The sequence below is a fragment of the Bufo gargarizans genome, chromosome 3 (assembly GCF_014858855.1).
Source record: "Bufo gargarizans isolate SCDJY-AF-19 chromosome 3, ASM1485885v1, whole genome shotgun sequence".
NCBI lineage: Eukaryota > Metazoa > Chordata > Amphibia > Anura > Bufonidae > Bufo > Bufo gargarizans.
The window spans coordinates 101,444,806-101,469,009 of NC_058082.1; the positions used below are offsets into that span (position 1 = coordinate 101,444,806).

Here is a 24,204-nt window from a genome sequence, read left to right on the forward strand (position 1 = left end):
TCTTTACTTTCCTAGCAGCTCATAAATACTCACTATAGCTAAAGTCTTATCAGGGGCTGCCATCTTGCCTGAGCTGTTGTTAACAGCATTTAGGGCTATGCTTTACAGCAACCACATGGTTAATAATTGACTGGAGGACGCTTATAGACTTCCATGGAAGAGTTTTCTAGGCATGCTCTGTGACCTGTGCAGGTCAGGAGGAGGTACATATACTGTGATACCACCTATTGTGAATGGTCGATCCCGTGTTATCTATACAGAGGTGATATCTCTCGTAGTAATCCTACCCAGATATAGGTGATATCTGTTATTGTAATTCCACCTGTTATGACAATAATATAACTGCTGAAAAGTGATCAAGAAGTGGTGCCTATAGTGGCCAGTGCGAATACTGCAGGAATTTTTTTTTTATATATATATATTTATATATATAGATAGTTACATGAAAAATTAAAAATGACATCACCTAGAATTATTCAAAAATATATTTAACATAAAAATGTGATTTACACAATAGATCATTTTCTGATGATAGATTCTCTTTAAAAATTAACAATCTGACTTTATGAGAGGTTCCTAATGTATTACTAGAAAAGGCCAAGGCCCACAGCCATGGGAATGTCAGGAAAGGAGCAACTAGTCATGTATCCCTATACTGTACTTCATTTATAATTCCACTTTTTCACTTGCAAGTTACATAATAAGTTCTTTGCAAATATTTTTATGGCTTTTGTATCAACTTTTAGCCAATATGTGATGCCAGTTCCTTGTCCTAAATTTAAGCAACCCCACATTTAACAGTGCAGAAAGTGGAAGCTCAACTATAACCAATAGAGGAATTGATTGTGCACAATGTGTAATTAGCAGACGAGGCAATGTGAGCATGTTTGTTGTGTGTTCTGCAGAATACATTCGGACAATTACTTATTGATTACAGCTACATCTCTATCATTGTCTGCTCTGCCCTTGGTTATTCTATGTGCTTTTATCATTGCATCACTGTCACTTTGCAGCACATCTTTTTGGAGTTACTGCCAGTCAATTGACTAGAAAGCTTTTCTAGATAAAAAAAATGTCATGTCAGCTTGATAAAAGATGCAATGTATAGGGACGTCTGTTGTGATGAGTCCCTTGTTACCAGAAACATCCAAGTATAATAGTGACTTACAATTCAGCTTGGCTAGCAGAGATGGCATCAGCTCCACATTGCTGAAGTTGGATCTGATTTGTACTAATGTGTCCATGTTCTCCACAACAAGTTTCTGGAAGTAAAATAAAAGATTCACTCATGAGACATTCTTAATACAGTTTATTGCAAATTATAAATGTAATTCTGCATACACTTCTGTATACACTTATAGACACATATCAAGGGCAATTGCACAAAGGCATATTACAGGTCCATGCATCCTGCTTTGTATGGAGTCATAACACAGCACCTATAAATGTCTATTATTCCATTCTGTACCTCTGTATGTCCATTCTGTACCTCTGTATGTGTGAAGATGGTACTGTTAATGGAACAGAATCCATCCACCATACAAAGGTACCACACAGTGACAAAAGTATACACGACAATTTTTCGAAGTATGTAAGTGACATCGGTATATGTTGCTTATATATTTTGTGTCAGTTTCTTACAACTTTCAAGATCTTTCATTGCTTTTAGTAAATGGAAAGCTATAAGGCAAAATGTTCTTTTCACATATCTGCATAGTTTAGTTGGCAACATGATGTCAGCCAACAGCAATTCCAGCCAATCGCCATCTACACATGCATGCTGGGTTCAGCAGAGCATTCATGCGTTCTCAAAGGGGAAAGGGGAATACGTCTCTGTCAGACACCTCTGGCGGTGGCTTATATCCACTGGGAAGAAAGAATTGGGCATGTTGTGTGCATAGTCCTTTTTTCCTCCAATATCAAACAGATGTGGGGGTAGAATTCAGGCACCACCATACCTATCACCTGAATTTCCAGTCCCGATGAAAGTGACAGATTCGGTCAATATTTCTCTAATGTGCAGCATGCAGAAATGTCCACCTTTTGTTAGGAGAGAGAACTCTCATAAGTTTTGCCACATTTGTGTGTGTGCTACCTGGTATTGATCAGAACAGGTGGTCCACTGGTGGTCCAGTTCAACCTTCTACTGGCAGCTTGATGGTTCTTACATTCATTGAATGTAAAAGAAGCCTTTGTGGCAAATTTTCTACATCATTGACCAATTAAAGTATAATAGACTGAGAAATATAAGATATCTACCTACTTTTAAAGTAATATCTTTCTATTCATAATATTGCAACAAAAAAAAAGCCCTTGAGTTTACTTTTTTCTCAAGTTGTATACAATTCTATACAGGTGTTTTTTGGGATAAAAACTAACACCGAGGCTATACAGGGAGTGCAGAATTATTAGGCAAGTTGTATTTTTGAGTATTAATTTTATTATTGAACAACAACCATGTTCTCAATGAACCCAAAAAACTCATTAATATCAAAGCTGAATATTTTTGGAAGTAGTTTTTAGTTTGTTTTTAGTTTTAGCTATTTTAGGCGGATATCCGTGTGTGCAGGTGACTATTACTGTACATAATTATTAGGCAACTTAACAAAAAACAAATATATACCCATTTCAATTATTTATTTTTACCAGTGAAACCAATATAACATCTCAACATTCACAAATATACATTTCTGACATTCAAAAACAAAACAAAAACAAATCAGTGACCAATATAGCCACCTTTCTTTGCAAGGACACTCAAAAGCCTGCCATCCATGGATTCTGTCAGTGTTTTGATCTGTTCACCATCAACATTGCGTGCAGCAGCAACCACAGCCTCCCAGACACTGTTCAGAGAGGTGTACTGTTTTCCCTCCTTGTAAATCTCACATTTGATGATGGACCACAGGTTCTCAATGGGGTTCAGATCAGGTGAACAAGGAGGCCATGTCATTAGATTTTCTTCTTTTATACCCTTTCTTGCCAGCCACGCTGTGGAGTACTTGGACGCGTGTGATGGAGCATTGTCCTGCATGAAAATCATGTTTTTCTTACCTTGCAGACTTCTTCCTGTACCACTGCTTGAAGAAGGTGTCTTCCAGAAACTGGCAGTAGGACTGGGAGTTGAGCTTGACTCCATCCTCAACCCAAAAAGGCCCCACAAGCTCATCTTTGATGATACCAGCCCAAACCAGTACTCCACCTCCACCTTGCTGGCGTCTGAGTCGGACTGGAGCTCTCTGCCCTTTACCAATCTAGCCATCTGGCCCATCAAGACTCATTCTCATTTCATCAGTCCATAAAACCTTAGAAAAATCAGTCTTGAGATATTTCTTGGCCCAGTCTTGACGTTTCAGCTTGTGTGTCTTGTTCAGTGGTGGTCGTCTTTCAGCCTTTCTTACCTTTACCATGTCTCTGAGTATTGCACACAGTGTGCTTTTGGGCACTCCAGTGATGTTGCAGCTCTGAAATATGGCCAAACTGGTGGCAAGTGGCATCTTGGCAGCTGCACGCTTGACTTTTCTCAGTTCATGGGCAGTTATTTTGCGCCTTGGTTTTTCCACACGCTTCTTGCGACCCTGTTGACTATTTTGAATGAAACGCTTGATTGTTCGATGATCACGCTTCAGAAGCTTTGCAATTTTAAGAGTGCTGCATCCCTCTGCAAGATATCTCACTATTTTTGACTTTTCTGAGCCTGTCAAGTCCTTCTTTTGACCCATTTTTCCAAAGGAAAGGAAGTTGCCTAATAATTATGCACACCTGATATAGGGTGTTGATGTCATTAGACCACACCCCTTCTCATTACAGAGATGCACATCACCTAATATGCTTAATTGGTAGTAGGCTTTCGAGCCTATACAGCTTGGAGTAAGACAACATGCATAAAGAGGATGATGTGGTCAAAATACTCATTTGCCTAATAATTCTGCACGTAGTGTATAACTGCCTACAGGGATTTTCACCAGCTTTTTCAGACTTTTTGCAACTAAGCTTAGTTTCACACTAGCATTAAATTCTTCTGGCAGGCTGTACTGGCAGAGGAACAATAATACCAGAGTTCATTGTATCCGGCATAGAAGCCAAAGGACCAGCGCACTGCCAGGCCCCATTGATTATAATGGGACCTAGCATGGATCCATGCATTAGAGCCGGGATTCGGCAGACAAAAAACACCAGTTTTTGTCCAGTCGATTCCTGGCATGAATGCTTGAAACAGGCCAGATCCCCTTTATGGTCAATGAGCCGCATAGAGGATGTCATAAACCAGCGGGCGTGGATCCACTGTGCCACATGACCGACCGCTTCTAAGGGCATTGTCTAAGTGAAACCCTTGTTCTTCACAGTACCCCTGATGAAGGGGATAGATTTTCCAGAGGAGAACACCAGGTCACTACCTCTTGAGGAGGGTTGGAACATGAGGTACCAGAGCAAGGTACCAGAGGTACAGACGTAGTCATCAGGCCGAGTCGTAACCAGGAGCAACAGTGCACGACCGAAGGATGAGGCAGAGGCGAAGTCATACAAGGAACAGTTCAGGGCAGGTGGCACAGGTACAGGTCAGGCAGTTTGGGTCAGCAACAGGAGAGTTGAGATGGAGCAGGCAAGTATCAGACAGGTAGTGGAATCCAGACGACAAGCACAGATCAGAAGTTTAGGAACACAAGCACATACGAATGCAACCTTAGCAGGGCACAAGGACATTTAATGCTCAGGCATCTGTGAGGAGGGCTGGACCACTTATACAGGTGCAGGAAGGCTGGGAGTGGTCAGAAGATCAGTACAGGACACATTTGCTTAACCCTTAAATCACAGGAAATGACACGCGCTGGCCCTTAAACAATGTGTCACAAGGAAAAGGCTGGAAGACGTGCTGCTCCCACGGCATTTAGCTTGTTTTTGCCATCATAGAAAGTGATGGCTTTTCAGAAATATATCCTATCACTTTGTCATGGGTAAGCCCACGGATATGCCATCACTTTCTTTGATAGTAAAACTGCTTTAAATAAGGTTGTCCCATTACAACTCCTGCCCTATCCGGATAGAGGATTAGTGTCTGACTGGCAGAGGCTCAACTGCCGGGCCCAGCTGGTTACTAAAACAAAGGGTTGTGCTCCCTATTTCAATAGACTAACAGACATGCATTTGTGCCCGCCGCTGCATTCAACGCTATGGAACTGCTGAACATAGCCAAGCACTTGGACTCTGCTATCTCTGGCAGATCTATATAGTTGAATATAGTGGTGGACAGGTGTGTCTGCCACTTCATTCTAATGGGGAAAACGGGCCCATGTTCTAGCGATCGGTGGGGGGCAAGTGATAAGTTGGAATAGGACAACCCTTTTAAGACCTAAGAAAACTAGGTGACAAACCTTATGGAAACTGTAACAGCAGCCATAGTGTCACTTAGTTTACCCAGATACAAAATGGATGGATCGAACACATGGTCTTATTTTCACAGTTCTTTTAGATTTTAGTGTAAAATGCTCTTAACACAAAAGCTTGTACATACTGTAAAAGGACCCATTTATTCAATCAATACATGTAGAAATGCCTGGGAACTTTAGCACAATCGACATTCATGCTGTGAATTGCTACGGGCTAGGTGTTACAAGCATATCCTTAATTTCAACCACTGAAGAAGTCAAAGTTCTAAACTGAGGGAACAATTATGTTCAGCAAAGTGTGAAACAAGCTCACTTTACCGATGTGTTTGTACTTTTATGTAGTTGAATTGAAGCTTCCAACTCTGATGCTGAGAGTGGGAAGTCATCCAAGAAGCAATTACTTCTACATATTTATCCAAACCTACACATCTAGTTGTCTGCAATTCTGTATTATAAAGCTAAAGCTGCTCTGTAGATGATCAGTAACTGCTTACTGCCTGGTAAGAAGTAGCATTAGTAGATAAAAAAAAAATGTATATATATATATATATATATATATATATATATACAGACGTGGACAAAATTGTTGGTACCCTTTGGTCAATGAAAGAAAAAGTCACAATGGTCACAGAAATAACTTTAATCTGACAAAAGTAATAATAAATTAAAATTCTATAAATGTTAACCAATGAAAGTCAGACATTGTTTTTCAACCATGCTTCAACAGAATTATGTAAAAAAATAAACTCATGAAACAGGCATGGACAAAAATGATGGTACCCCTAGAAAACACAGAACATAATGTGACCAAAGGGACATGTTAATTCAAGGTGTGTCCACTAATTAGCATCACAGGTGTCTACAACCTTGTAATCAGCCATTGGGCCTATATATATGGCTCCAGGTAATCACTGTGTTGTTTGGTGATATGGTGTGTACCACACTCGACATGGACCAGAGGAAGCAAAGGAAAGAGCTGTCTCAAGAGATCAGAAAGAAAATTATAGACAAGCATGTTAAAGGTAAAGGCTATAAGACCATCTCCAAGCAACTAGATGTTCCTGTGAGTACAGTTGGGTTAAAACAAGAGAGAAAAAAACAGGAGGCAGCGCCTCGTGTGTAAAACCGTGTGGTATTTTTATAACACCACCAAAAGCACTGATTGCGCTTACCGTGTACGGTTGTGAGAAGGCACAACTCCTCTGGATCGCTTTAGCTGGTATTAAGGCCCGTCCAGCTTGCGGGGGTAACTGCTGCTGCTGCCTAGGTCCTTGCCGGTAGCCGTGGGGTACGGTGTCCGGAATTGGGTAGTGGTAGAAGGTGATAAAAAATATATATATATGTGTATATATATTGAACCTTAACGGCGCTGCTGCAGAAGACAGGACTCAGATGTATAAAATAAAGTTGGTTCTTTATTTGATAAAAGGTCTACGCGTTTCTGGGGCGGACTGCCCCCTTCATCAGGACAATGGTTCTGTTCTATGGGGATTTTTTACTGTGCTTTTTATTAGGGTTTTTGGCGCAAAAAAACGGGATTCTGTGGGCGTTAGAGCGCCGGCGGGGGGCGTGTCTGCACGTGCTTTTGTTGTTAAACGTTGCTATGGCGCTTGCTGGCAAGTTCTTGGTTAGGTATTACTGGTCAGTTGTTGAAGGACCTGTTGAAGGACCTGGCGTGGGCGGGGTGGTGATGTAACATTCCTGGTTGTCTGGGCTGGCTTAGATGTGCTGACGTTTTTTAGGGGGCGGTCGGACTGTGGTGCTTAAGCTTCTCTTATTGGAGCGTGGGCCGGCTGTCCGTGCGTCATCTGGGAGGGCTTAGGTGACGTATTTAGTGGGCGGTGCGCTTGTTCTCGTGATGCTCTGTTGGCGTCCTCGCTTGCTTGGTATGTCAGTTCTTGTAGTAGGCGTGGCTCAGGTAGCGCTGGTCTTCTGTGTTCTGTTTTATACAGGACTGAGTTGTGTGCTCCGGTGCTGTATTAGGATCATCTGTCAGACTTAAAAGTAGTTATTAGTATTTCCCAGTAATGTGTGGTTTTTTTAGATAATAGATGTCTAAGGGGTATACACGATTGTCGGCTTGGATTCATATGAATATATTACATGTCGCAGCATGTGTAGGCATATATGGGGTGGGGGGGGGGGGTTTATTAATGTAGCAGGGGTATGGGCTGGTCTTTATATATATACACCGCATGTAGGCGGGGCGAGAGGTTTATACAACAAATGGTCATAGGGAGATAAATGTGTGCGCAGGGTTGTAGTGTGGGTGGAGAAAAAAGGATGATGGTATGGATGATGGAAATGGAGAAAAAAAGGGAAAAGTAAATAAAACCCATAAAAGTTAAAATTAAAAAAAACTTCTATTAAAATTTTTTTTAAAAATTATAAAAAAGTATAATAATGAATATAAACAGATAAAAATAGATAGGCATAAGTAAAGATACGAATGAGTATGGACGGGGATAAACATAATTATCTGTATGTTGTGAGGGTAAATTGTAGGACTGTGTTTTCCTATTGGCGGGGGCGAGAAGATAAGGTGGTGCAGGTACTAGGTAAGTATGGAGTCTTGGAGTGGTCAACATACATATGTGCCCATGAATGTGCTTGATGTAAAGTAAGCTACGTGGTTGGTGCGTGTGGGCGTACCGATGTGTGTCTGTAGTTATTGTCGGGTGAGAGTGTAGTGTGGAGTTACAAGATGGTTTCACTAATCTCATTTAAACCGAAAGGGGTTAGGGTGTCCAGTTGAAATATCCAAAATACTTCTCGTCTCTGTAGGCTGGTGAATCTGTTGTAGGGGTTTGGTGGTATGTAGTCAATGGGTGTGATTTGTATTGCGTGTTTGTCTTTTTCTATTGTGGTCATGCAATGTCTGGAGATGCTGTGTTTCATGCTCTGTTTCCGTATATTATATCTGTGCTGGTTTAATCTACAATGTAATGGCTGTGTGGTGCGGCCCACATATTGGAGGCCGCATTGACATTCGATCAGGTAGATAACATAGCTGCTTTTGCACGTGAGGTTATGTTTAATTTTGAAAGTGGCACCGTTTTTTGTTGATGTGAAGGTTGTGCTTTTGTTTGTGATGGTATTACAACAAAGGCAGCGTCTTTCGTTACATCTATAGCTGCCTGTTATTTTTTGTGTTGTGTGTTTTTTATTATCTCCCGTGTCTTGTTTTAATTTGTTTGGGGCCACGGTACTTTTGATTGTGGGGGCTCTTCTGTATGTAATAATTGGTTTGTTAGGTAAATATTTTTTGAGATAAGGGTCTTGTTTCAGAATGTGCCAGTGTTTTGTTAATATTATGCGTATGTCATTATTGGATGTATTGTATTGTGTGATGAGGTTGAGATGTCGTTCTGTCTGTGTTACATTTTTCTCTGTCATTTTTTTGGTCAGGCAATCTTTTTGCGTATTTTCAATACTTCTTTTATATGCGTCTGTAACAAGACTTTTTGGATACCCTTTTTCCATGAAACGTTTTTGTAGGATCTTAGCTTGTTTTTTGAAATCTGTGTCCTCTGTGCAGTTGCGTCTGACTCGTTTGTATTGACTGTATGGAACGTTCTGTAACCATTTTTTGTGGTGGAAGCTTTTGTAATGTATGTAGCTGTTTGTGTCTACCTGTTTGAAGAAAGTTTTTGTGATGATGGTGTTGTTAGTGATGGTGATTGAGATGTCTAAAAAATCTATATGGCTTCTGTTAAAATTTGGGGTTAGGGTAATCCCCCAGTTGGTTCTGTTTAGGTTTTCACAAAAATCTATTGATGCAGCTTCGTTTCCGTCCCAGATAATGAAGATGTCGTCTATGTATCTTTTGTAATATATGATTTCTCTCCTATTGCTTTCATAGACGTGCATTTTTTCAAAATGGCCCATAAAAATATTAGCATAAGTAATGTGAGTACAGTTGCACATATTATTCATAAGTTTAAGATCCATGGGACTGTAGCCAACCTCCCTGGACGTGGCCGCAGGAGGAAAATTGATGACAAATCTAAGAGACGGATAATCCGAATGGTAACAAAAGAGCCTAGAAAGACTTCTAAAGAGATTCAAGGTGAACTTCATGCTCAAGGAACATCAGTGTCAGATCGCACCATCCGTCGTTGTTTGAGCCAAAGTGGACTACATGGGAGACGACCAAGGAGGACACCATTGTTGAAAACGAATCATAAAAAAGCAAGACTGGAATATGCCAAACTACATGTTGACAAGCCACAAAGCTTCTGGGAGAATGTCCTGTGGACAGATGAGACAAAAATCGAAGTTTTTGCCAAGGCACATCAGCTGTATGTTCACAGACGAAAAAATGAAGCATATCAAGAAAAGAACACTGTCCCTACTGTGAAACATGGAGGAGGCTCTGTTATGTTCTGGGGCTGCTTTGCTGCGTCTGGCACAGGGTGTCTTGAATCTGTGCAGGGTACAATGAAATCTCAAGACTATCAAGGAATTCTAGAGAGAAATGTACTAGCCAGTGTCAGAAAGCTTGGTCTCAGTCGCAGGTCATGGGTCTTGCAACAGGACAATGACCCAAAACACACCGCTAAAAACACCCAAGAATGGCTAAGAGGAAAAAATTGGACTATTCTAAAGTGGCCTTCTATGAGCCCTGACCTCAATCCTATTGAGCATCTTTGGAAGGAGCTGAAACATGCAGTCTGGAAAAGGCACCCTTCAAACCGGACACAACTGGAGCAGTTTGCTCATGAGGAGTGGGCCAAAATACCTGCTGAGAGGTGCAGATGTCTCATTGACAGTTACAGGAAGCGTTTGATTGCAGTGATTGCCTCAAAAGGTTGCGCAACAAAATATTAAGTTAGGGGTACCATCATTTTTGTCCATGCCTGTTTCATGAGTTTATTTTTTTACATAATTCTGTTGAAGCATGGTTGAAAAACAATGTCTGACTTTCATTGGTTAACATTTATAGAATTTTAATTTATTATTACTTTTGTCAGATTAAAGTTATTTCTGTGACCATTGTGACTTTTTCTTTCATTGACCAAAGGGTACCAACAATTTTGTCCACGTCTGTATATATATAAGGTACATGAAGAGCTCTGAAATGTGTACTAAAATACAACGGCATGCCAAAGGGGGAGTAAGGGGGGGGGGTGTTTGGTTCACCTGTGAGGAGCATCTGCGGGTCGATTGCTACTTGTGTGCACTGCTTGCTCCCACGCAGTTATCACTGACAGCCTGGCCTGATGTGCTGAAGAGGAGAGGGGACCTTCAGTGCCACATCTTGTGCATCAGTGAGTCTGACTCAGACTCGGGCCTCACTGCTGGCAAGCAACTTGTGCCCACTCTGAATACAGGCCACAGGCGTGATGAGGTCATCACACTGCGCCTGTCAGCTGTTACCTAAGGATCATCATCCGATCTCCTATCTGATGGTCTTCTAGACCATCAGAAGAATAAACAGAAAGTCACACAGCACAGGTGACTACAAGTCACAAACACCAACATGTGCCTCCCTGCCTCCTCTATAATCATTAAAGGGGTTTTCCAACATTTTTTTTTCCCCATTGCACATGCTGCATGTGGGGTTAATAACAGATCCATGATTACAGATGATCCATGGATGCAAAACGGACAGTTTTTTGCAGACTGTGGATCCGTATTTGCACACAGTAAAAACACTATGGTCATATAGGGCCTGTGAACACACTTCCGAACATTTATCCCTGTGCTTTCCTGAAAGCCGCTACCCCACAAAAATCACCTAAAATAAAGTGGTGTTTGCTATACACCACTATAACCCGCAAAGGCTCACCAATAGCCTCACCAATTGCCTAAATAATAACACCTGGGAGGATTCTGCTTAAACCCGCAACAAAACAAACTGTCAGATCGAGTCACGTGCAGCAATTCTGACAGATCTCCTCAGAACACCCACAGGGCAGGGCATGACAGCGGGAGTGATGACGTCATTGCGCGCCTGTGTCGGGAAGTGTGCACGCCTGTCTCATCCCGCCTTCCTCTGCGAGCAAGTGCCTGGCCCTGGACATAGGTGAGTGTTTAGCTTTAATTTTAATTTTATTTTTATGTGCCTACTTTGGGGGACATGGGGGAGGGGACACACAGGAGGACATATTAGTGAAAAGACATTGAGTACATCGGGGGGTGGAAATTACTATATTGGGGCTTCTGTATGAGGGAAAATTACAATGTGAGGTAGTGTGGTGGAAATTACTATGTGGGGCAGTGTGGGGGAAACTACTGTGTTGGGGAAGTGTGGGGGAAATTACTATGTGGGGGCGGTGTTGGGGAAATTACTATATTGGGGCAGTGTGGGGGAAATTACTAAATGGGTCAGTGTTGGGGAAATTACAATATTGGGGCAGTGTGGGGGAAATTACTATGTGGGGGAAATTACTATGTGGGGGAAATTACTGTGTGGGGGCAAACTACTATATGAGGGCAGTGTGGGGGAAATTACTGTGTAGGGGAAAATTACTATGGGGGATTACTATGTGGGGGCAGTGTGGGGTGTTGCTATTGTGGATGCACTGTAGGGGCAATTCTATTATTTTTGCGGACACTATACAGGGATTATTACCTGGAGCACAATATAGGGTGTTATCATTACTGGGGGTACTCTAGGGGACATTATAACTGCTGTAGACACTATAGGGACATTTGGGGTAATTTATCAAACTGGTGTAAAGTACTGGCTTAGTTGCCCATAGCAACCAATCAGATTCCACCTTTTATTTTTGACAGCTCTTTTGGAAATCCAGTTCTACTTTACAACAGTTTGATAAATGACCCCAATTATGTCTATTAGGGTCACTATTTTTTCAGCAGTATAGTACCTGGGGCATTGGGGAGAACAATGGGCACAGTATTGGGAGTAGGGATGAGCAAATTTCATATTTTGAAGTTCGCGTGTGGGTTCATGTGGTGGTATTTACTAAATTGCATTATGGACTCCGTTGCCACAGACCATAAGGCAATTCCATGACGGAATGCATAACGGAGTGCCTTTAGAGGCATTCCATTATTCATTCCGCCATAATAGAAGTCTTTGTGCTGCATAACGGATCCATCTGGTTTACGTTATGCTGGAGTCCTCTCCTGCATAACGTAGACCGGACGGATCCGTTATGCAGCCCAAATACTTCTATTATGACGGAGCAAATAACAGAATGCCTCTGAAGGTTGAAGCTGATTGGTTGCTACTAGCTTTACTTTTTGTCCTTGCACTGTGGATGTTTACTCAATGTGCTCAATAAAACACATGAACAGTACACCTGTGTGTGCATTATTAGTACATTGGGTCTATAATTGTGATAACAATCAGACTACAGTTTAGTAGCAATCATTGCAGTTCATTTACTTTTTCTTGCAACTGTGGATATATTTGTCGAGTGGATATCACAAGCTATGCTAGGGACTTTTTGCTGCAAACGCCAATATGAAGTGAATTCAACCCAGTAGATTCCAACAAAGATGAAAAAGGCAAGAGAACAGGTGGTTCAAGCAATGTCTGGATCAATTTTGAAGTTTATGACACCTTTAACATCAAGTACAATAGAAGATTACAATAGAAGGAAGTCTGAAGGGCAAATAAAGGAGCACCTTCACAAGAGGATTCAAATGAGAGAGAGCAAGAATCAGAGAATGACAATCCATCTACTAAAAACAATGAAACTGAAGACAACGAAGCAGGGTCCACAGAAGCCTGACTCTTGTGAAGAAGAGGAGATAGACAGACTTTTAATTAATTTTGATGTCGCTGATTGACCAATTGCAGTTCCAAATTACTCGAGAGGTAATCTAATTAGGGGGGAAGTGAACCCTTCCAAAATTTCCAAGGTGCTGTCAGTGCAGTTCAAAGAAAAGGAGAGAAATTCAAAGGAAAAAGTCAGTAGCTGACTACAGCATAGTTCTATAAGGCTTTGCCGAATGGCCATAAAGAAAGTTTGTTTTGTTTTTGCTGCAGGATCTTTGCTCTAGATGACAAAGGAACAACGGGAACATTTAGCTTTGTCACTGGGTTTCAAGCGTGGTAGAAGCTAAATCCAAAGGTGTCTGAGCATGAAGCTCCAACCACAGGTACACACAACAAATAAACTCTGTGTAGTCTAATCCTGCGGTCATTCTACATTTCTCACCTACTTCTCACTAACCTACCAAATGGAAAGGAGTAACCATAGAGACGTATAGGACTGCACAGAATCAGTGGAACTAAAATAAGACATTTTTTATTGTTTGCAAAGTTATTTATATTTTAGATGCCCTGGAGAAATTAAAATACTGTAAATTGCTGCCAGTCCTGACCTCCCTCATTGCATGATGTTAGCATGCCCTTTGACTGGGCTTCGCCTGTCCCTTTCGTGCCACGCACCAGATTCTCCTGACCCACCTGGGTCAGCAATCTAAGGACTGCAACAATTCCTAGAACAGGGATCAGCAACATTCGGCACTCCAGTTGCTGTGACACTACAACTCCCAGCACGCAAACAGGCTTAGCTGTTCTTCTAACTCCCATAGAAGTGAATGGAGCATTCTGGTAGTTGTAGTTTCAGAGCAGCTGTCCTAGAGGTAGTGGTCTGGGGGCCTCTTCAGCAAAATCCAGATCCACATAGAGGGTACACTGTACATTGTATAACACTACTACTATTGCATTGTACTCATTTTGCTCAAAAAGTATTTTTTTAAATTGGTCTTTATTAAAAAATATGACATACTTTTTTCTTTCCTGAGCTGACATGCTCTAGAAGCACCCTTTGGATTTTCTGTCTTTTCCACACTGACTCCTTATCACTGACTAGAGATGGCCTTGCGGTTTGCCTGGCGGTCATTTTGCGGCGAACTTTGCTCGTTCACGGTTCGCTGAACAGGTGAACATTTGCAGATGTCCGCCGGCGCCATATTCTTTTGCATTGTGCCGAACTTTGACCCATGACACCTCCATCAGGTGGGACAGGACAGCCAATTGAGACATTTCAGCACATGGACAAACCCCCTACCCTATAAATAAACCCAATCTGGCCACCATTTTACATTCAGTCATTTGCCAGTGTAGGTAGATGTTGCTGTGTGGAGCAGGGACAGGCTGTTAGAGACACCAAACGCTAGCTAATAGTGCCACAAAGTGGTATAGGTGTGCAATCGATAGGTGTGACATACTGAGGGGTGTGATATACTTATAATATACTTTCTAACATAGAAAGTATATTATAGTGCATTTGTATTGTGCAGCAGTTGTGTGCGGTTCTGCTGCGATACCGCTTTTATACAAAAGGACAAACGCTACTGGAACCACTAATTTTAACTGGTGTGATATACCAGTTGCCCCACAAAAAAATTGATTAAAGCAGGGGTTTGACATACCTATAATATAATTTATATATAGTGCATTTGTATTGTGCAGCAGTTGTGTGCGGTTCTGCTGAGATACCTAAGCTATACAGAGGGACAAAGGCTATTGGAACAACTAATTGCAACTGTTGTGATATACCAGTTGCCCCCCCAAAAAACTGATTGAGGCAGGGGTGTGATATACCTATAATATAATTTAAATATAGTGCATGTGCAGCAGTTGTGTCCGGTTCTGCTGAGATACCGCAGCTATACAGAGGGACAAACGCTATTGGCAACTAATTTCAACTGGTGTGATATACCAGTTTCCTCCCAAAAAAACTGATTGAGGCAGGGGTGTGATATACCTATAATATAATTTATATATAGTGCATTTGTATTGTGCAGCATTTGTGTGCAGTTCTGCTGAGATACCGCAGCTATACAGAGGGACAAACGCTATTGGAACCACTAATTGCAAATGTTGTCATATACCAATTGCCCCCCCAAAAAAACTGATTGAGGCAGGGGTGTGATATACCTATAATATAATTTATATATAGTGCATGTGCAGAATTTGTCTGTGGTTCTGCTGAGATACCGCAGCTATACAGAGGGAAAAATGCTATTGGAACAACTAATTGCAACTGGTGTGATATACCTGTTGTTGCCCCAAAATAAACTGATTAAGGGGTTTTATATACCTGCTTCCAGCAAATACTCATTAAGGGGTTCTATATACCTGCTTCCACAAATACTGCTTTTCTATAGGGACTTTGTCACAGGGTAATTTTGAAAATGACAGGCAGAGGAATAGGAAGGCAATTCCGCAGGGGTGGTAAGGAAGGTGCACCAGGCTGGAGCCTAAGTGGGAAGTTGGAGAAGGTGTGTGTGATTACTTCAAAGGATGCATCAGAGTTGGTTGAGTGGCTCACTCACTCTTCCGCTTCTGCGCCCTCCTCATCCTCTGTATCAGCACCCTTCTCACTCTCTGCTGTGTGCACCCCCAAAGACACCACCACCACCACCATAGCCCCTCCACTTGAGTCAGAGGAATTATTTTCCCATCCATTCCCAGACCTTATCGATGCGCAGCCATTCTTGGCATTGGATGGGAAAGAGGAGGTAGCAAGGGCCGCCACCCAGTGGACTGACGACAGTACCCAGATCAGCCCAAGGAGGGTGGTCCCCACTGTTGCTGCCTACACCCGAGATATCTAATGTCAGTGGTGGTGAAGGTAGCAATGATGACGTGTCGATGGACGTCATGTGGGTGCCCACAAGAGAGGAAGAGGAGGGGAGTTTAGAGGGAGAGATGAAGCAGCAGATAGGGAGGAGAAGGAGGAGAAGCAGGCAGAACTCGCAGTGCACAGGAGGCAAAAAGCAGACTGCAAATGTATCTGAAGCGAGCCATCCACCATGCAAGGTCATATCTGGTGCTCCCAGGACGCTGGCACATGTCTCCGCAGTGTGGGCTTTTTTTTAACTTGTCAGCTGCTGAGAATAGTGTTGCCATCTGCAGCCTGTGCTGTCAACGCATAAGTCGCAGTAAGCACAACATTCACCTAGGGACGACCACCTTAAGAAGGCCCCTGGCCTCCCATCACCGAGCCCAGTGGGAGCAACAGCATCAGAACCCACAAAGCCACACTCCCGGTGCTCCACGTCCTGCCTCTATTCCTTCTCCTCTCTCCTACCATTTGTCCTCCACTCCACCTTTCACCATGCCGTCGTCACGTTCATCTGGCAGAAGGCAGGCTTCTGTGGCCCAAATGTTCGAACGTAAAAAGTTGATGAGGCCAGATAACCCTCTTGCCCAACGACTTACCACCGGCTTGTCGAAACTGCTAGCCCGCCAACTACTGCCATATAAACCGGTGGACTCAGAGGTCTTTAGAAGATTTGTGGCCATTGGCACACCGCAATGGAAGGTCCCCGGAAAGAAATATTTCTCCCAGAAGGGCATCCCAGAGCTATATGGCCATGTTCAGCGGCAAGTAAATGTATCTCTGGCACACAGTGTCATTGCCAAGATACATCTGGCCACAGACACGTGGTCTAGCAAACATGGGCAGGGAAGGTACATACAGTAACTGTTACTGCCCACTGGGTAAACCTTCTGACGGCCGTCAAGCATGTAACTCGTGGCACCTGTGTGGATTTGGTGTTACCGCCACAGATTGCATGCAGGCCTGCCTCTTCATCTCCTCTTTCTACTCTATTCTCCGTCTCCTCCTCGGCTAACTCCTCCTTTTCCACTGCTACCGCCTCTTTCGCTGCACCCCCCAAGCTTCCCAGAACCTATTCGACGTGCCAGGTGAGACGTTGCCATGCTGTGCTGTGGCTGTTGTGCCTGGAAGCCAAGAGCCACACCGGTCCTGCACTCCTTTCAGCTCTGCGGTCACAGGCCGATCAGTGGCTAACCCCGCTCAATTTGACACTTGGTAAAGTGGTGTGCGACAATGTGGCCAATCTGCTGAGGGCACTGAAACACGGCAAAATGACACACGTGCCGTGCATGGCACATGTCCTGAACTTAGTCATGCACCGATTCGTTGCCAAATACCCCGGGGTCCAGTATGTCTTTCGGCAGGGCAGGAAAATCTTTGGCCATTTTAGAAAATCTTACACGGCCATGGGTCGCCTTGCTGACGTTCAGCGGTGACACCACCTGCCCATCAGACGTCTGATTTGTGACTGCCCGACGCACTGGGACTCCACCTTGTATATGCTTGATAGAATGCTCCCGCAGAAATGTGCCATTAACGACTACCTGTATGAACTCTGCAGCAGGACAGGTTCTGGGGAGTTTTTTTTTCACCACGCCAGTGGCTGCTCATGCGAGACACATGCGAGACTTCTGTGGCCATTTGATGAGATCTCCAAACTAGTCAGTCGCAGCCAGGGTGCCATCAGTGACACTGTACCTTACGCCTTCTTACGGAGCGTGCATTACGTCGTGTCATTGATCAAGCTGTCAAAAAGCAGGATCAGGAAGATGAGGAAGTCGCAATGCTGAATGAATTCCCAGGGGGGCCTACTTCATTTGAGACAAGTCAGCAGGAGTCTGAAGAGGAGTCAGAGGAGGATGGTGCCTGGGGGGGAGGAGGAGGAGGAGCAAGAAGAGCAGGCTTTAAACTTTCTGGGATACCTGGTGTTGTTCGTAGAATGGGGGAGGAGACCGAGGACGACATTCTCCTGGGAGATGAGCAGGAGACAGGGTGCTCTAACGCTTCCAATTTAGTGCAAATGGGGGCCTTCATGCTCCAGTGTTTGAAGAGGGACCCCAGTATAAAAAGCATAAAGCGCAAGGACCAGTACTGGGTGGTAACGTACTTAGACCCCTGGTACAAACACAAAATGGCGGACATGTTACCAGCATCACAGAGGGCTGTCAGAATGCAGCATTTCCAGGCCTTGCTTCGAGAGATGCTGCATTCTTCTGTTGCGGGTGCTGGCAGAGGAATTTCCGCCCACAAAGAAACAGTTGCGAGTATCAATCCTATAGCGCATGCAGGAAGAGGGCGGTTTGAAGATGTGTTGGTCACTTTGGATATGAGATCATTCTTTCAACCAACCCATCAACAGTAACCCTCTGGATCCAGCCTCAGGGAGCGCATAGACCAACAGGTGTCCGACTACATTCGGTTAATGGCTGATGTGGACGCTCTGAGAAGCGAGGAACCCCTGGACTACCGGGTGTGCAGGATTGACTTGTTGGCTTTCCCCTCGTCGAGTGTCCTGTCCGAAAGGACGTTCAGTGCAGAAGGGGGGATCGTGACCGATAAGCGCACTCGCCTAGCTCACGACAGTGTGGACTATCTCACATTTCTAAAAATGAATGATGCATGGATCTCAGAGGAATTCAATACCTGTGACAACCACGTTTAATTGAATTTACTCATGAAAGCCCACACATATCCGCCACCATCCAGAACAACTAATGGTCCTTGTCTTATGTAAATATAGCGGCATAAAAGGCCTTTTCTGCCCGGTGAATGGCTAATGTTTGGGACCTTGGAGGAATTCAACACCTGTGATGACCACGTGTTATCGAATTTCAACTGTTATCACTTGGGGGGTTTTCAAGAGGGGGGATTTCGTTAGCCATGTTTTTAATCCAATTTTATATTTTTTGTTCTTTTAAACATATGTATTTGACATGTATTTGTACCGCCAGCCACATTATCAATTGTTCTTTTCTGTCCGGTGAATGAATAATTTTTTGGGCCTGTAGTCCACTGGCCTGCAGTAAAATTGATATCCATTGACTGTCTAATATACCTCCGACCACATAATCACTTGATCTTTTATGTACGGTCAATGCATAATTTTTGGGGCCTGTAATTTAACTGGCCAACAGTAAAATTGTTATACGGTGACTGCCTAATGTACCTCAGCCACATTATGAATTGTTCTTATCTGTACGGTGAATGAAAACGTTTTGGGGCCTGTAGTCCACTGACCTGCAGTAAAATTGATATCTATTGACCGTCTAATATACCTCCGGCCACATAAACACTTGATCTTTTTGGTACGGTGAATGCCTAATTGTGGGGCCTCAGAGGAATTCAACACCACGTGTTATCGAATGCAACCTATTATCATTTGAGGTTTATTCAAGAGGGAGGATTTCGTTAGCCATGTTTTTAATCAAATTTAATATTTTTAGTTCTTTTAAACATATGTATTTGACATGTATTTGTACTGGCCTGCAGTACAATTGATATCCAATCACCATCTACTATACCTCCGGCCACATAATTGCTTGTTCTTTTCTGTATATTGAATGAATAATTTTTGGGGCCTGTACTCCACTGGCCTGCAGTAATATTGATATCCAATGACCTTTTAATATACCTCCAGCCACATAATCCCTTGATATTTTCTGTCTGGTGAATGCCTATTGTTTGGGTTCTGTACTCCTGTGGTCTAAAATAAAAAATTTCTAGGCTCCAGAAGGGCACACTTTTAAGAGTTTCCCTTTTAAGATGCATAAAAATGGCCCCTGATTAAAATACATATTTTTTGTGGGAATTTTTGCCATTGATCCTCCTCTGGTATGTGACTGTCCATGTTGTGGGACTATTTGTCCACTTCTTGTAAGTATTTAGTGGCTGCAAATATGACCTGAAGGTTTTTTAGGTTCGCCTGCCATTAGCGTAAATTTGCGGTTCGCAAATATTTGACCGCGTTCGCACGGTCACGTTTGCGAATTGTCCCAGCCCATGTTCGTCCATATCACTGTATCTGACATTATAAACACTTATTATGGCTCAGTTCTTATCTTACTGATAAGAATGTGGCTTAAATAAGTGTTTATGACCTTTCAGTAGTTTTGAGAGGTTTATTAGATAACCGGCACAAAGTGAAAGTACCAGTCACACAGTTAGAAAACCAGTTAATCCTTTGTGACATAACAGCTCAATATTTTTAATAAAGCCCAATTTAAAAAAAGATTTTTAGCAAAAAATGAGTAACATGCAATCAAAAAAATAATTGCCTCTGAAGGTGTAAATAGCCTTTAAATTACATCCGGCTGAGCTTAGCCCTACAAGGCATTATGCCTGGTTTAGGCCTCATGCACACGACCATTGTGTGCATCCGTGGCCGTTGTGCCGTTTTCCGTTTTTTTTCCTGTCCGTCAAAAAAATAGGACCTGTCCTATTTTTTTGACGGACAACGGTTTACGGACCCATTCAAGTCAATGGGTCCGTGAAAAAACACGGATGCACACAAGATTGGCATCCGCGTCCGTGGTCCGCGGCCGTAGGCTATTTTTACACAGACGGATCAGCAGATCCGTCTGCATAAAAGCTTTTTCAGAGCTGAGTTTTCACTTCGTGAAAACTCAGATCCGACAGTATATTCTAACACAGAGGCGTTCCCATAGTGATGGGGACGCTTCAGGTTAGAATATACTAAAAGAACTGTGTACATGACTGCCCCCTGCTGCCTGGCAGGTGCTGCCAGGCAGCAGGGGGCAGACCCCCACCCCTCCCCCTGTAGTTAACACATTCGTGGCCAGTGCGGCCGGCCCCCCCTCCCTCCCCCTGTAGTTAACTAATTGGTGGCCAGTGGGCCCCCCTCCCTCCCCTATAGTTAACTCAGTGGTAGCCAGTGGGCCCCCCTCCCTCCCCTGTAGTTAACTCATTGGTAGCCAGTGGGCCCCCCTCCCTCCCCTGTAGTTAACTCGTTGGTGGCCAGCCCCCCTCCCTCCCCTGTAGTTAACTTGTTGGTGGCCAGTGGGGCCCCCCCCTCCCTCCCCCTCCTAATTAAAATCTCCCCCCCCCTATCATTGGTGGCAGTGGAGAGTACCGATCGGAGTGTAATCGCTGGGGCTCCGATCGGTAACCATGGCAACCAGGACGCTACTGCAGTCCCGGTTGCCATGGTTATTTAGCAATTTGTAGAAGCATTATACTTACCTGCGAGCAGCGATGTCTGTGTCCGGCCGGGAGCTCCTCCTACTGGTAAGTGACAGGTCTGTGTGGCGCATGGTGATGGGGACGCTTCAAGTTAAAATATACCATCGGATTGGAGAAAACTCCGATCCGATAGTATAAAAGGGACTCCTGACTTTACATTGAAAGTCAATGGGGGACGGATCCGTTTGCAATTGCACCATATTGTGTCAACGTCAAACGGATCCGTCCCCATTGACTTGCATTGTAATTCAGGACGGATCTGTTTGGCTCCGCACGGCCAGGCGGACACCAAAACAACTTTTTTTTCATGTCCATGGATCCTCCAAAAATCAAGGAAGACCCACGGACGAAAAAACTGTCACGGATCACGGACCTACGGACCCTGTTTTTGCGGACCGTGAAAAAAAACTGTCGTGTGCATGAGGCCTTAACTGTGAATTTTCTGGTGAGAGATTCCTTTTAAGTTTTCATAGGACTGGTAGCTTTATCTAAAAGCACACTGCTTTTACAACAGCAAAAAAATAAATAAATGACATTTTCTCAGATGAAGTATCAAATAATAAAGCCGTGCAAATAACACTGACAAAACTTATAGATTTTCCTTTTCTACTCATAGTAAATTGAAACATTTTATTGATCTGCCATTTGTGATCAGGAGAAACTGCGGCAGCCTATTGATGTTTCATTGTGCTCACTGGGATGTTTACAGCCTATTGATCTGCTGCTTGTGCTTGGAGACATTGCCACGTTCAGTTGCAGCACAGCTTTGACTTTTGTATCACGTCTATTATTCTGAGAATGGGTGTATCACACGAAAGGAAGATAATCACTGGGAACGAGGAGAAAATCTAGGTTTGTAATACTGCTTTATATGTTCAATGCTGACAATTTAACAGTTCTCAAAATGTATTAAAGGGTAACTGTCATATTTATTTTTTATTTGCTAGTTTATTAGAGCTAGGCATGTATACCTGAGTTAGTCCATCAATGATTGTCAAAAGATCTGTAATTACCTTATAATAACAGCTTTCATTAATGTCTACTGTCCCTTTCCACTACTCCCTTAAAAGACAGTTGCTATGGCTTATCTGTCTCCAGCTAAGAAGACAGCAAGACGGAGGGGTGGTCCTTCACACTGCATGCCTGCATTAGGCTTCAGAGTCAGGAGGCGTGTCTCTCAGTAATCCAATCTGATTGGCTGGCAGGGAGCTGCTGGAAGTGAGGGAAAGCAGTTTTGGCCTCAGAGAACTGGCAGAGGAGCCATCTTGAGAAGGTCCTCATATTGTTATGTTTAAACAGCCGTAACTAAGGGAAAAACTCAAGGAAAACAGTGTTATGTGAAGAAACAAAAAATTGCTTTATGCATAATGCTGCTGCAGCAGTAGCATGCTAAAATTGATTTTTGATGAAAACATGACAGTCAGTTACCCTTTAAGTAAAAATAGAAGGACGGCACTCAAGGGGGGACGTGTCACATAAACAGAAATATGCATTAAATAAGATTGATATATTATATCACAGATGAATCTGCACTAAAAATATAAGAAAAAATATTAAAGGAGCATTTAGTCAGTGGTGATGGAGACATGACCGCTTGTTCCACTAGGCATAACACAGTGTATTAGTTTAGGCTGTGTTCACATCTGCGTCAGAAGCTCCATTCTTTGCCTCCGTGATAGATTCCGTGAAAGAGAGGGGACAAAAAAGTCCTGCATGCAGGACTGTTTTTTTTCTGGCAGCAAAACAATGTCCTGAATAGAAACCAGATGGACCCCATTTAGTCAATGGGGTCTGTTTGTTGCCATTATGTGCAGTTATGTGCTGAATCAGGCACTTTTGTCATTTTCTTTATTCTGCTCCTAGAACGGAGCAGAACAATGGAAATGACTAGTGATCCCAGCCTTAACTGGACTGTTCCTTTAATTAGTTATAGGCATGGATAACCAGGGTGACAGACTATCAAATTTCTAAACTTTTTTTGTTTCCAATAAAATCCAGTTTAGTAGAAAATAACTTATGGCTGATGCAAGGGGCAATTACATGGTTAAAACCACCCACTTTTAAGAGTACTTTCACACTAGCGTTTTTCTTTTCAGGTATTGAGTTCCGTCACAGATCAGTTCCGATCAGTTTTATCCTAATGCATTCTGAATGGAAAGCATTCCGTTCACTATGCATCAGGATGCATTAGTTCAGTCCCTCTTATGTTTTTTGGCTGGAGAAAATCCTGCAGCATGCTGCCGTTTTCTCTCCGGCCAAAAATCCTGAACACTTTGCGGAATGCTGGATCCGGCATTAATTTCCATTGAAATGTATTAGTGCTGGATTCGGCATTAAAATTGCCTCATTGACGGATCAGTTCTTCCGGTCCACGCATGCGGAGACCTTTAAATCTGTGAAAAAAGAAATACCGGATCCGTTTTTCCGGATGACACCGGATAGATGGATCCGGTATTTCAGTGCATTTTTCAGACGGATCCGGATCCGTCTGACAAATGCATCAGTTTGTGTCCAGATCCGGCAAGTAGTTCCGGCGACGGAACTGCCTGCTGGAATCTTCTGCCGCAAGTGTGAAGGTACACTAAGGCCCCTTGCAGACGAGTGTGTCCGGATTAGGTCACTCGCGCGATTAGGTAAGCAATTGCAGTCAGTTTTGACTGCGATTGCGTTCCGTTGTTCAGTTTTTATCGTGCGGGTGCAATGCGTTTTGCACGCGCGTGATAAAAAACTGACTGTGTGGTACCCAGACCCGAACTTCTTCACAGAAGTTCAGGTTTGGGTTAGTTGTAGTGTAGATTGTATTATTTCCCCTTATAACATGGTTATAACGGAAAATAATAGCATTCTGAATACAGAATGCATAGTAAAATAGGGCTGGAGGGGTTAAAAAAATAAAATAATAATTTAACTCACCTTAATCCACTTGTTCGCACAGCCGGCATCTCTTCTGTCTTCATCTGTGAGCAATAGGACCTTTGATGACGTCACTGCGTTTATTACATGGTCCATCACATGATCCATCACCATGGTGATGGATCATGTGAAGAGCGTAGTGACGTCATCAA

General features: G+C 43.2%; 1 protein-coding gene across 1 annotated transcript in view; it reads right to left on the minus strand.

Annotated features, from left to right (window-relative positions):
* The window catches only part of NCKAP1L (NCK associated protein 1 like), a 344,253-nt gene that overhangs the window by 193,897 nt on the left and 126,152 nt on the right, over positions 1 to 24,204 (minus strand). Inside the window, exon 24 of the mRNA XM_044285109.1 lies at positions 1,169 to 1,262. Within this exon, the coding sequence (XP_044141044.1) occupies positions 1,169 to 1,262 (94 nt within the window). The remainder of the gene's footprint in view (positions 1 to 1,168; positions 1,263 to 24,204) is intronic.